The sequence below is a fragment of the Protopterus annectens genome, chromosome 13.part0 (assembly GCF_019279795.1).
Source record: "Protopterus annectens isolate FY-2018-M chromosome 13.part0, PAN1.0, whole genome shotgun sequence".
NCBI lineage: Eukaryota > Metazoa > Chordata > Ceratodontiformes > Protopteridae > Protopterus > Protopterus annectens.
Window position 1 is genome coordinate 1,132,165,744 of NC_056747.1, and position 13,017 is coordinate 1,132,178,760.

At 41.7% G+C, this 13,017-nt stretch overlaps 1 protein-coding gene across 3 annotated transcripts in view; it reads right to left on the reverse strand.

The window, feature by feature from the left end:
- Nucleotides 1-13,017, reverse strand: part of EFTUD2 (elongation factor Tu GTP binding domain containing 2) — a 1,111,673-nt gene that overhangs the window by 663,673 nt on the left and 434,983 nt on the right. For all 3 annotated transcript variants that reach the window (XM_044055111.1, XM_044055110.1, XM_044055112.1), the window contains exons 7-8: nucleotides 2,908-2,943; nucleotides 1,686-1,776 (exon numbers count right to left, since the gene is read on the reverse strand). In XM_044055111.1, coding sequence (XP_043911046.1) covers nucleotides 1,686-1,776; nucleotides 2,908-2,943 — 127 coding nt within the window. The remainder of the gene's footprint in view (nucleotides 1-1,685; nucleotides 1,777-2,907; nucleotides 2,944-13,017) is intronic.

Below are 13,017 nucleotides of genomic sequence, written 5' to 3' on the forward strand. Positions count from 1 at the left end.
AGATGCTTGAGATTTTGAAATCTCGAAAGTGTATAATGGAGATTGGAGTACAATGCGGAATGGGAGCTTTCCCGTTCTTTACATTGTAGTGCGATCTCGGAGTTGGTATAGTTAAGTAGTGGGGGAGGGGGTTTGCCCCATGCAAAAATGTGAGCTTTGACTGTTTTGTGCGTGTGCTTTTGTTTTTTCTGTTTTTTTTATTTCGAGATTTCAAAATTTTGAGCATCTGACCATCGGGATTTTGAACTTTCGAAATTACGTAGTGAATCCGAATAAACATATCCCTTCACTATGCTTAATCTGTTGGTGACTATTTAGGTCCTTGGTTCTTTTAGTGGGTAAGATACAAGACTTATGGAGATGCAGAAGGCCAATTTCAACTAGATCTCTAATGGTGCAGTAACTGAGACAGACATCTCCTATCAAATGTCTGTAGGACACTGAATAAAGGGATACAGATTCAAGCCTCTCTTGGATGTTCATGGAATTTAGGCTTAACATAACTGTGTAGTGGTTGATAAGGTAGAACATTTTGCCAATATAAATATTTTGTTTTTTAGCAATTGTTATCTAGGGAAAACTCTCTAATCTATTAAGGATCTAAAAAAAACTTATGACTGAAGCAAGAAACTACTAACATTACCTGTGCTTGCCTTTTAACCTGTGCACTTAAATTAGCCTGCAAGCTTCTATAGGTGTCATCAACAATGCCCCATTCAAAACAAGATTATTTAAAATACGTGGCAAATTTTTGTGGTGCAAGTTTATGTCATGAAGCAATCTTTAGCAGTTCCGGGATCTCCAATAACCATAAGAGAGAGAAAATTATGAAGATTATATCCACCAGGATTGGTTAAGTTGGTGCACAGGAGATTGCCTAATGATCTATAAAACTATTAAGTATGATACCAGAGGTCTGCTACATGGCATTTCATAACAAGTTTGCACGGTATTTCAGAACTTATTGTTAAAATTGTAAGAAATTCCAAATGAGTACAGAAATGTTTAAGGAAGGAAACTGTGCAGACTTTAGTGTTCACGAGGGTTAATGACACTACAATGGGATTTACACTCAATTACTGTACCTGAAGTCAAAAAGCAAAAACAACATGTAAGCTCCATGACTAGTCTTTTCAACTCTAAAAACAAGTGTAATCCATTTTAAGATGCCAAGTAGCAGAGTAGTTCAATGATGAAGGTTGCTGTCTTTCATTTCCAGGGTGTGAGGTTCAGGCCTGATCAAGTCTGAATCTGTGTCAGTTAATTTGCTTTATTTCTGGCAGTTAGAACCAAGGATTAGATATTAGCAAGCTGCTTCATGCAGTCCAAGGTTTGAGCCCCTCAGACTCTATTTGCTTACTCTGCAACCCTTGAGTAAGTGATTTAAATAGGTAGTGCTCTTGGGCAGTTCAAAAACTGGGTTAACCTAATAACTAGCTATGAAATCAAACAAAACTTAACTACTTCATGGCAGAAGATGCCAATCATTTCTTATTAACCATAAACAATGGCCTACTACCTTATCCACAAAGATAAACTAGTAACGTACCATCTCTTATGAAGTTTCACTACTTGCCATGTATGTATCAAAAACCCATCCCCAATAATACATAGTTTTTGAATACTTCCCCCATTCACCTCAGACAGTGAGCAAACACTATAAAATAAGCTATACTGTACTGTACCTGGAGTGTCCATTATGTTAAACAGATAGGACTTTTCCTTGGAGTCGGGCAGCACAACAGTCACTGGGGTACTCTTTATTCCAACACCTCTCTGTAAACATAAACAGAATACTTAGCTCTGAGCTATACCTTACTGCATTACTGTCAACAATGCACAATCATTATGCAAAAAAAAAAAAAAAAAAAAAAATACTTACATTAAAAGTTTCATATACCTAGCATGAAATGTACTGTGTCAAAATAAAGGGACAGCTCAGTCTTCTGAAAAAGCAAGTTAACATTCCTTTGATTGTGAGCCAGAAAATGTTTTATATTTAATACTAACAGTTTTGCACAGTCTGCATTTTACAAAGCAGCTTTTTGTAATGCGTGTGTAAGGTATCACACCTTTTTAACATCCTTCTACTTAAAATACGCAAAGGTCTGGAGAATGCTGTATGGTCCAGAGAAATGCTACGTTTCTAATGTATCAGGCACATATAGCTACTGATATGGACAGACATCCTAAAAAAATAAAAGATAAACATGCAGAAAAGAAACCACCTTCATATGTTCTGGCCAAAGCCCAAGTTATTTCTTCTGAAAGATACAAGAAATTGGGATGTCCACAACTTTTACAGAAACTCTGTAGCAAAGGTTGCCTATATCTATCATCAGGTAACAAGCCTTTTCTACTGTGAGTATAATCAAAGCAACTCTGAGCACTGTATCATCCAACTCAATAATGACACTCAGATGAAGCAGGATAGAAAAAATATTTCCTCCTGCAGTAGCAAGTAAAAGTCCCACCACTGTTGACATTTAGGGTAGGAATGAGGGGATAGGAAACAAATGAACAGAAAAATGGCAAAGGATAAAGCACTGTAGACTCCACTGCAGATCCATCAAAGCACAGCATACGAACAGAAATAAGGAAAGCCACAAAGTGGATGGATGATGAAGCCATCATTCTCTGTGTCTGCATGCCTACCATCATGATCAAAGGAAAGAAGGACTGAGAAGAAAAGTTCTCACCAGGACATACTACATGGTACCCTTTTCACAGTGTATACCTTATAATGTCAGAGTATGGAATTTACTGCTGTCAGGGTGATGGGATACACCCCTGTGGTGATCCTTCAACAAAGGCGGGTTGCCAGGGCAGTGCATCTCATTAACACAAAACCAGATAAAGCAAAGGGAACAAATGTCATAAGTAAACACATCAGCTTCTAAGACTTACCTCTTGTTCTGTGAAAAGTGTGTCAGTGTAACAAAGCTGCAAAATAGAAAGGAAATGTATTAGTGTATTAGTGCTCAATAAAACACAATTAAAATTACAGGTTAATCAAAAGAAGCAAAAGTCTGAGAAGAAGGTAAAAGAGGCAGAACAATCATTCCAATTACCCATAATTCATATTACAATCAGCATTTATTGATATCTGCATATATTATACCTTTTCAAACATTTTATAAATATTTACAATGCTGTACTTTTTTGATGGTCAATATCTTCATTCTATAATTTCAATAAATTAAAGTTAGCACCTTACTGCCTTTGCAATGAATCTTCAGTGCTGCACACTGATAAACGAAGGTGGAATATTCCACTCGGACGCATATCTCAGACTTACGGATCCAAGTCTCGGGCTCCTTCCTCTACTCACAATGCCCAAGCTTGCCTACAATACCTCGATCGAGTTTGCTGCCTTATATGTATATAAGATAAATTACACAGTTAGAAAATTAACAGTAAACCAGGGCTCAAACCTGGAACTAGAAATTCCAAAAAGTCCATGAGATCACTCCAGAAGGTTATAGGAAGAGAGAAAGAGGGAGGGGAGTTGAAGAAGAATGAAAATGAACAACACAGACACATAGTTATGGTGAGTACATAACTTTAATATCTGACGTTGTCCTTTTCATTCTTCTGCAATGTATGGGACAGAGTCCCCAGCTACGTGAATCGTGGGTAGCCCTCATGGAAGGATATTCCAGACAACTGCTGAACAAAAAAGTAGCTCTGCTTCTAGGAGTGGAGTCCAATTTGTAATGAGCAATAAAGGTATGAGCATTAGACAAGGTAGCTGCTGTGAAAATATTATCAATGGAAGCTCTAGACCAGAAGGCAGAAAAAGTGGCCATGGATCTGGTTGAATGAATCTTAGGGGGTTTTGATAGGGAGAAACGTTGCTGAGGACAAACAAAGGGAATACAATCAGCAATCCATTTGGGCCAGGGTAACTTTAGAAATTGGTGATCTTACTCTGTTTTGTGAGAACGTAACAACTGGTCTGCTTTCCTGAAGTCCTTTGTTCTGTGTAAACAGAAACATAGTTGTTTATGTACATCTAAAAGATGTAGCATGTACTCTCCCTTATTTAAAAAAATTAGGGAAGACAGGCAGATTAATTGTTTGACGGATATTTGACTCAGAGGCTACTTTCGACAGGAAAGAAGGACTGGTTCGTAAAGTAACTCTGTCTTTGTGAAAACCAATGTAAGGAAATTTAGACTATAGAGCCTGGAGTTCAGAAATTCTCTTTGCCGATGTAATAGCTACTTAAAAAAATATTTTCCAAGACAAAAATTTTAAATCAGTTTTGGCTGAAGGTTCAAAGGGTTTTTGTGTCAGCCCATGAAGTACAACGGACAAACCCTAAGGAGGTGATGGATCTTTCACTGGAGGCCTGAGTAAAAAAAAAAGCCCTTTAGGAAAGCCAAGCCTTGCACAATTTGTAAGAAGCTAAACACAAAGCTTTGATTCTTGAATGATAATTCGATATGGCTGCTAACTGTACCTTGACTGTGGAAAAACTAGCTTAGCACCTTCCTGAAAAGAGTAGTTAAAAACTCCAGTACTAAAGAAATAGGAGCAGTAAAAGTGTCAATTTCCTTTTTAAGAGCCCAAATGGAGAATCTTTTCCATTTACTCCTGCAAATCTTTCTAGTAGAAGCTTTCTGGGAGTAAAAGTGTATGGCAAACTGGGGAGGAAAGACTGGGTTGTCTGGCTGTTAATGGAATTGGAGAAACCATGTGGTTAGTTTAAGGCCTGGAATATTGGAATGCTTCATCCCCGAGGGATGCGAGAGAAGATCTGGACTGAGGTCCAATATCTATGGAGGATAATGAAGAAGAGACCAAAGGAAAAGGAAACACATCCAGCGAGGCCAAAAGGGAGTAATAAGGATAACTGAATTCTTCAACCAACTAACTTTTCTGCAAGCATTTTGGAATCAGATGTACCAAGGGATAGGCATAAAGGAGAGTGGAGGGCCAAACCTGGACTACAGCATCTTTCAATGATTCCTCTTGAGGAGGGGATTAAGGCAAAATACCTACTGTGGAGATGAATTAAAAAGAACACTGAGTAAGTTCTGAATCCTCTTTGGTCTGGTGGGACCTTCCTGGATGACTCTTTTGTCCAATAGCTTTTGAATCTCTTCAGCTGCAGCTTCTATTTCACTGGGAGGAACGATAGGAAGCTTTCTTACTTTGGTAGGGGTATCTGGAAAAAAGGTATGAAATAACCTCTGGATGTTATTTTATTTTTAGCACCCCAAGAATCATTCATTATAGAAGCCCAGGCTTCTGGGTGCAAGGGTAAGCACTCCTCCAGCTGCCTCCACAGGTTTACAGTCAGGCAAGCATTCAGGAGTGCTGACAGCATCTATCTGGAAAGGAATCTTGGAAACCCTGGTTTTGCAGGCCTCCTTTGCCACGAAGCCAGCGTCTTCCACTTGAACTCCCCCTGCCCCTGGAGAAGCCATCCCCACATGATTCCTGGAAGGATTCAGGGATTTACAGAACAACATTTTCTTGCCCCCTCTTTGATTTCAGAAAAGGGATTGTGGGGTAGAAAAATCGAATACCTACTGCTGACAGGGTCTTTCCTAACTGTTCAATGTGGGAAAGCATTTCTTTAACAGAAGGGCCAAACAAAGATGTTCCATCCAAAGAAGGACTGATGAAAGAAGAATTGAAGAGCTCCACAAAGCTGCATGACCACATCCAGACATGTTTTCAGTATGGCAATCCCTGAACTGGCAAGCCTCTGAGGTACCCTCTGCAGCATGGGATATCAACATCAAGGATGCACTGGAAATGGATAATAGAGTGGCCAGTTGTGAGGATGATCTTTTACAGTCCTCCACAGACATGGACTCAGAGGGATTTGGAGAGTTCCTTACTCAAATCCCTTGGCAGTCTTGTAAAGTGCGCTAATTAATTCAGGGACTTCAATGCAAAGGTTGCTGAAGCAAATATATACGTTCCAAATCTGTCCAATGGCCTTGATGCTCTATTAGGGGGGATGGACAGATGTCTGCTCAGCTAGCTCCTTTTCTGCAGCTGCTGCCACAACCATAGTATCTACAGGAACTCCTTTGCTCCAACTGGGTCTGTCTTTTGGTGGTGCCAAAATTTTGTCTGGACAATGGGCGGAATGGTTTAACAAAGTCCAGTTCCTAACATGCCTGGTTTCGGACTAGGTCAATAAGCTCATCAGCTAGGGGACTCACCCAAGATGCAGATGGGCCAGAACCAAAAGCTTCCAGAAATACTGACTTCTCTGGTTAAGGAGTATCTGTGGACTGACCACCTTTCTGCTTAAGGATCTCTAAAATATCTTCAGAAGACATCATCAAGTGGTGATCTGGGGGATCCTTCCCTTTCATCGAAGTCAGCATCCACTGTGAGAGATTCCAAAGGGGAATCTCTGTGCCTCTTTTGCACATTCTCTTATGAGAAACCTCCTCAGTGGGATGCTCCAGGGAGGTGTCTGAAGAGAGGGGAAGTTCCTCTAAGGGGAAATGTCTGGACGCTAGTTAGTACTGGCTGTCCCTATGGAATAGGTCTGATGGGATCACAGCACAGTCCCACCGGGGAAACAGATGTAAGATCCAAGGAAGAAAGAGATCGGGCATCTTAAATTAAAGAAATCCCACTCCATTACCTTGAAGCCAGATGGACTGGCAGAAGCCGTGGTTGTTCTCATCGGTGCAGAGACTTACAAAGCAAACAAGCCCTGATTCTGTCCTGACTCCTACCTTGAGGAGGGAGCTCGACCTGATCTATCTAGTGCCGAGGCTCTGAGGGGCAAGGACTGCTCTGACAACATGAGTAGCCCCCCCCTCCCCAGAATCTGGTGCTGATGCTTCGGCTCTGTAACTCATCCAGATCCAAGGAAACAGGAGCAGATCCAGTTAAGGAAATCGTAAGAGTCAAAATGCAACCCTTTTCAGCTCCAACACCGATTCTCTTGGGACTCTTGGATCCAAGGGCTCCAAAGCTGAGAGATGGATTGGAGAAGAAGATACTACTTTATAGGAAGTGGAAGGGAGGCTCATGGATTTGATGGCAGACACAGATGGAATAACCCCCACCTGAATCTGAGCTCTAATGAACCTCCTCATCATCCTATCCATGTCAGCCTCAGAGAGACTTCTGGAGGACCTGACAGATGAGGTGGTGGACTGTGCCCTAGAGTGGTTCCTCAGAATGGTTTGCAGCAAGGGAGCATGGAGCCGAGGAGAACCAGATCAATCAAGAACTCTGAAACAGCAGAGATCAGATCCAAAGCCTGCATGGGAGTTTTACTTTATACAATTATTGGATCAGACAGCTTATGACCTGAAGTTTTCCTTTTTGGATCTGAGGAAGTAGGATCTGAAGACCATTTGAATCTTCTGTAGAGGTAAAAGGAGTCTTCAGAGATCGAGGAAGGGACCTCTATCTAGACTCCAACAGAGCCTTCAAATGTTTGCGGGGGGTTTGAGCCCTGGAGGAGAATGAAGGGGGAGAAGGTAGTGAACTCTTGAGAACCAACTTGTTCCTCCTATCTGTTGACATGTGCTGCTTCTAGACAATAAACTCACTCCTTGTGGTCATCAGAATTTGGAATTTTGTGCCCATAGGAAATGCATTTTTAAAACCACTTGGCTTTTTGGCCATAGTTTTTGGAAAAAAATTGTGAGGGAAGACTTTTTTTTTTTTAACAGCAAAATCTACCAACAATGGTAGGGATAGAGTCCCTAAAAAATGGTAGGAAAAGAAATATTAGTAAAGGAAAGAAGGTACCAACAATGGTATGCAACACACATACCTAACAAGGTAGAAAAATAGAAGTTAGAGAAAAGTCTATCAAGTAGAAACTTCGAATGGCTAACAGATAGAGAGAGGATGTAGAGAAAATCAGATAAGGTTTTTGATGAAAAAACATCAAAAACACAAAAGCTCAAATGCTTGAAAAAGGCTACTGACAGAGGATCCGTGTCTCTGCAAGATGACGACAAATGAGATCTGAGATATTGTAATTTAGCTATGGGCATTATCCGTAGAGGGAGGAGCTCGAGAGTTGGATCCACAAGTCTGACATATACGGCCGAGTTGGATCAGAGGACAGATCAGTTAACCCAAATGCTGAAGAAGAATAAAAAAGAAAAAAAACAGATTAACAGATTAAGAAGGGATTACAGTTTAAAAGGAAGAGAAAAAGCAAGAGATTGCTAGACAAAGTGTAACATGAAAACAATAGTAGTTAGTAATGTACTACTAGAAAGTTTTTCTAAAGCAGACAAAAAAGCAACAGAGGCAGCAAAGTATATAGACTATGATATGGTGATAGATGGACTTAAGATGTACAATTAAAGGAGGTGGAGAATGCTAACGAATGCAAACTGTTTCCATACTAATGACATGCAAACTGTTTTCATACTAATGATAAGAAAACAGAAAGAGCAGAAGCATGGACTGACATGTTATGTTTTAGAGAGAAGAGGAAGTGGAAAACAACTAATGTGTCGACATGGCGCAAAAGACAATGGAAAAAAAAAAAAAGACAGACAATGAGATGCTTACAAGCAAGACCAGTGAGTAAACAGAGGAATAATCAAAGTCTTGCAGATCTTATTTTTTCTGCAGTAAACTGGGATAACAGCCACTGTAGCACAGTGGTTAGACATGCTGCCTCACAGCACCTAGTTCTCCAGTTCAAGTCTCAACTGGGAAACCTTCTGTATGGAGTCTCCATGACATCCCCTGCAAATGTGTGTATTTGTTATGTATGTTATGGTTTCCCACCACATCCCAAAGACAGGTCACAGACATGAAACGAAAAAATGAAAGTTGCATGCTTATCATGATGTTAGAACTTTATGACCCATAGGATCATAGGAGGTTACTAGGGTAATGGCCCTGGGGCCCTTACAAGCCTAGCCAAGAGTTTATCCCCAAAAAGAAACCTCAGTCAGCACCTGTTTCCCCTATCAAAGAGGGACACAGGTGGAACCTCTGGGACAAATCTGTGGTTTCCCATCCACTCATCCAGGCTGTGCTTGAAGAGGGTCAACGAGGTACTCTGACATGTATGGGAAGTCTATTCCAGAGATGGGGCTACATCTGGGAGACAAACCTGTCTCTCCAGCAGGTTTTGCTGATGTCGCATATTAGATTCCAGCCTTCTGAGTGGGTAATGCGAGAGGCGTTAGACTTACGGATATGGAGCATCTCTAGTAGGGCAGGCTCTGAGATTGCCTTGCACGCGAGACACAGATCACCTATGAGCAGTCTGTACAACACCGAGTAGAGTGATAGTGATTTGAGCCTGTCTGCATAGGACAGGTTTTGGAGATGATGGATTCTCTTTGTGAGGTATTTCTGTGGCCTTTCCAGTTGGTGCAGATGTTTGGTGGTACGTACCAAATGGGGTGTTATACTCAATTATTGGTCTAATGAGGGAGGAGTATAGAGAGGTAATAACCTTCTTTTTTTTGGATGCAATCCCTTTACTTATGAGATGAACCAGGTAAGAGGCTTTTCTGACCACTGCTGCTATATGATGGTCAAATCTGAGATTGCTATCAATTTGTGTACCCAGGTCTCTCACCACAGGTTGTGTGCTTACGGGGTTGCCGTTGATGTGGTAATTAGCAGGGGCAATGTTTTTGCAGAATGGTATGATGATACATTTTTTTGTGTTTAGCTTGATTCCATGACTTTTGGCACCTGTCATTAGTTGCTGTGAGACCCTCTTGCAGTATGTTAACATCATTTGGGGAGTCAATGACAGCAACCAACTTAAAGTCATCTGCAAACTTGGTCATCCATAGACCTTTTATCTTTGCCTGGACCTCTGAGAAGTAGATGCCAAACAGCAGGGGTTCCAGGATAGATCCCTGTGAAACTCCACTAGTGACAGGTCTGCTATCGGAGGTGGAGGCAGCTATTTTGATCTTGACGGTGCTGTAAATGAGCTAGTTGGCCACCCACCTGATGAAATAGGGATTTACGCCAAGTTGTGCTAGCTTCTTGATGATGCCAGAGTGGGGGATTGTGCGTCTCAAAGACGTCAACCAGGTTCAACAGGCAAGATCTGTCCTTGACGAATCCAAACTGGTTGGGGTCAAGGGCTTGGAGATTGCTATGTCCTTGTTTATGAGATCCATAATAATATGCTCCATGGTCTTGCAGATCAGACCTGTCAACCTAATGGGGTGATAATTTCCAGGGTCATTAGTGGCACCACCTTTGTGCAAGGGGATGATAATGGCAATTCTCCACTCTTCTGGAATGAAGTCTGTACTTAGCCTGTCGTTGAATAGGGTGCTCAATGGCAAAGCCAGTTCTTGATGGAGATGGTGCAGAATACAGCCTGGGATACTATTAGGTCCCATGGAAGCTGTGTTCTTTGCCTTGGGATAGGGCCTTTAACAGTTTATCTACGGAGATATGAGGTGCAGGACAAGTATCGGGATGTCAAAAGGGACGGAGGGGGTGAAGTTTGTGCAAACCTATCGGCTAAGTCAATGATGCTGTTAAGTACTAATTCAGAACAAACCCGGGCCTTGCCATAGAGGTTTCTGACATAACTGAAGAAGGCTTTGTGGTTTCCCTTTATTTCAGAGGCTAGTTTCGCTTCATAATTGGCTTTGGAGGTTTTCACTAGTGATCTAATTTGCTTGTTGAGGATAATGTCCATCCATTTCAATCTTAAGACCGGTTAGACCATGAAAACAGTCATTCAGTACCTTCAAGACTCTCAGGTTCCAAAACTATTCCACTAGCTCCCATAACATACCACGCATCTCTACAGATTGAGTCTGCACTAAGCACATGTAGTTCCAACTAAGAAAAGGTAGGCCTCAGGGCCACTCCCTACAGGTCTCGCTGGAGAAAAGGACTGAAATCAAAGAGGGAGTGTGGGTGTGTTTGTTGAAGTGGATGGGCATGAAATCAAACACTATGAAGTACATAGCTTCCATACCCTCATGTCATCCAGTCTGCTGGCTTCAACCTCAGACCACAGCCCCAAAATGCAATCTTCTGGGTGGTATCAAGATAGAATATCAAACATTATGGTGTCTTTGAAAGTAGACTTTGACCTTTACTTAATATGCAGCATACATTGTTGTGCTAAAGTATGCAATGAAGCATGTCACAGCCACAAAGATATCGCTACCTAAAGAAATGCTGAAAAAAAATGTTAAGTAGCTAGAGTTCATGCAGAATGTGTTTTAAGTTTTCTTAGTAAGGTTTTCCTGTATTTTCCATATTAAAAAAATGCATTCAGAAGGTCAACTGGGCAGACTAAACTTTAAGACTTTATGGCCCAATATGTTTGGAGCAAAAGATCTTACCATAACAGCAGATGTCCATCTTCTCACTACTGCAATATTCTTTACACTTAAGATATCCTACTGAGAATAGCCTAATATCTGGCCAGCATAGCAAAGCCTTTAAACCTTCCCAGAGACATGCACCAGACTTCTGTCCTACACACAAGGAGTACCTACATGAATTACGGGAGGCCTATTCCTCAGAACTGAAGTGTCTCAGGAGAAAGGAAATTTGTGTAAAATCTTACCATAACCATAGATATCCTTCTCTTCCATGTTGCAGTATTCACTAGTGGGTTTACCCTTTTTCCGATCAGTTTGTCCGGCCAGGTTTCCAAAGCTTTTCCAGTCCCGGATGGTGCGTCGGACATCTGATGTGTTGGCAAGTAAGTGGGCCATAAATCTGAAGTCTGTGCGCAACAGCCCTCAGAAAGTACAGTTGTGTACCTACCATAAATGTAGATGTTCGAGTGTATTCACTGTTGCAGTCATTACTCTTGGGTTATCCTGCTGGCAGGCTACCCTCAGTCGGCCAGAATTCCAACGTCTACGTCCGGCGTCGGTTGCTGTCGCCTCTTCCCTGACGTCAGTGCGCCAGAGATATAAAAGATGCAGCCGACGCCATTTTCTTCAGTTTTTCTTGCCCCAGATGTCAGGTGCCCCCAAACTGGTAGGCTGCAAAATATGCCAATAAAAATGCATGCACAAAAATAAAATTTCCTTCATCTACAAGCAAATACACCAAATAGGTTGTTTAGGATACAGAAGTGCAGATAAGTCCCAGCAAAGAAAAGGGGGATGGTGGGTGGGTAACCTGGACTGCAACAGTGAATACACTCGAACATCTACATTTATGGTAGGTACACAACTGTACTATGTTCGTGTTTCACTGTTGCAGTCATTACTCTTGGGTTGAATCCCAAAGCTGAGGAAGGGTGGCTGGGCTAAATAGGATTAGGAGAGGCTATAAGGCCCTGCAGAACTGCAGTGGCAAAGCCTGCTCTAGACTTAGAGCAGAGAGGCAAGTGGTAGTGCTTTGTAAAGGTGTGCACTGAACTCCAAGTTGCAGCCTCTAAGATATCTTTGGTTGGTACTCCTCTGAGGAAGGCTGCTGAAGTGGCTGCTGCTCTGGTGGAATGAGGCCTAATGCCCTTAGGCACTGATTTGCCATGTTGAAAATAGCAGAAACGGATGTAATGGCCTATCCATTTTGAAATAGTCTGTTTTGAGATAGCCTTTCCTTGTGATCCTACAGCATATGAAACAAAGTTGCTCAGTCTTTCTGAAAGCTTTAGTTCTGTCCAAGTAGAATCGTAACTGCCTGTGTCCAATGAATGCAGAATTTTCTCACCCTTGTTCTGTGGATTAGGATAAAAGGTTGGCAAGTGAATGGTTTGGTTAAGGGCCACACTGGACACCACCTTAGGCATAAATGTAGGGTTTGTCCTCAGGGAAACCCTGTCTGGATGAAAAATGATGAAAGGTTCCACAGCCATGAATGCTTGTAACTCCGAGACTCGCCTTGCAGAGGTTATTGCTAGGAGCAGAGCTGTTTTCCATGATAAGAATTTTATATCTGCTGTTGATGCTGGCTCGAAAGGAGGCAGTGTGAGTTTTTCCAAAACATAATTGAGGTCCCAGGCCGGAACTGGTGCTCTCCTTGGAGGCCTAATATTTTTGGCCCCTCTGAGGTACTGCCTTATTAAAGGATGAGAAAAGATAGGTGGTTCCATATTGT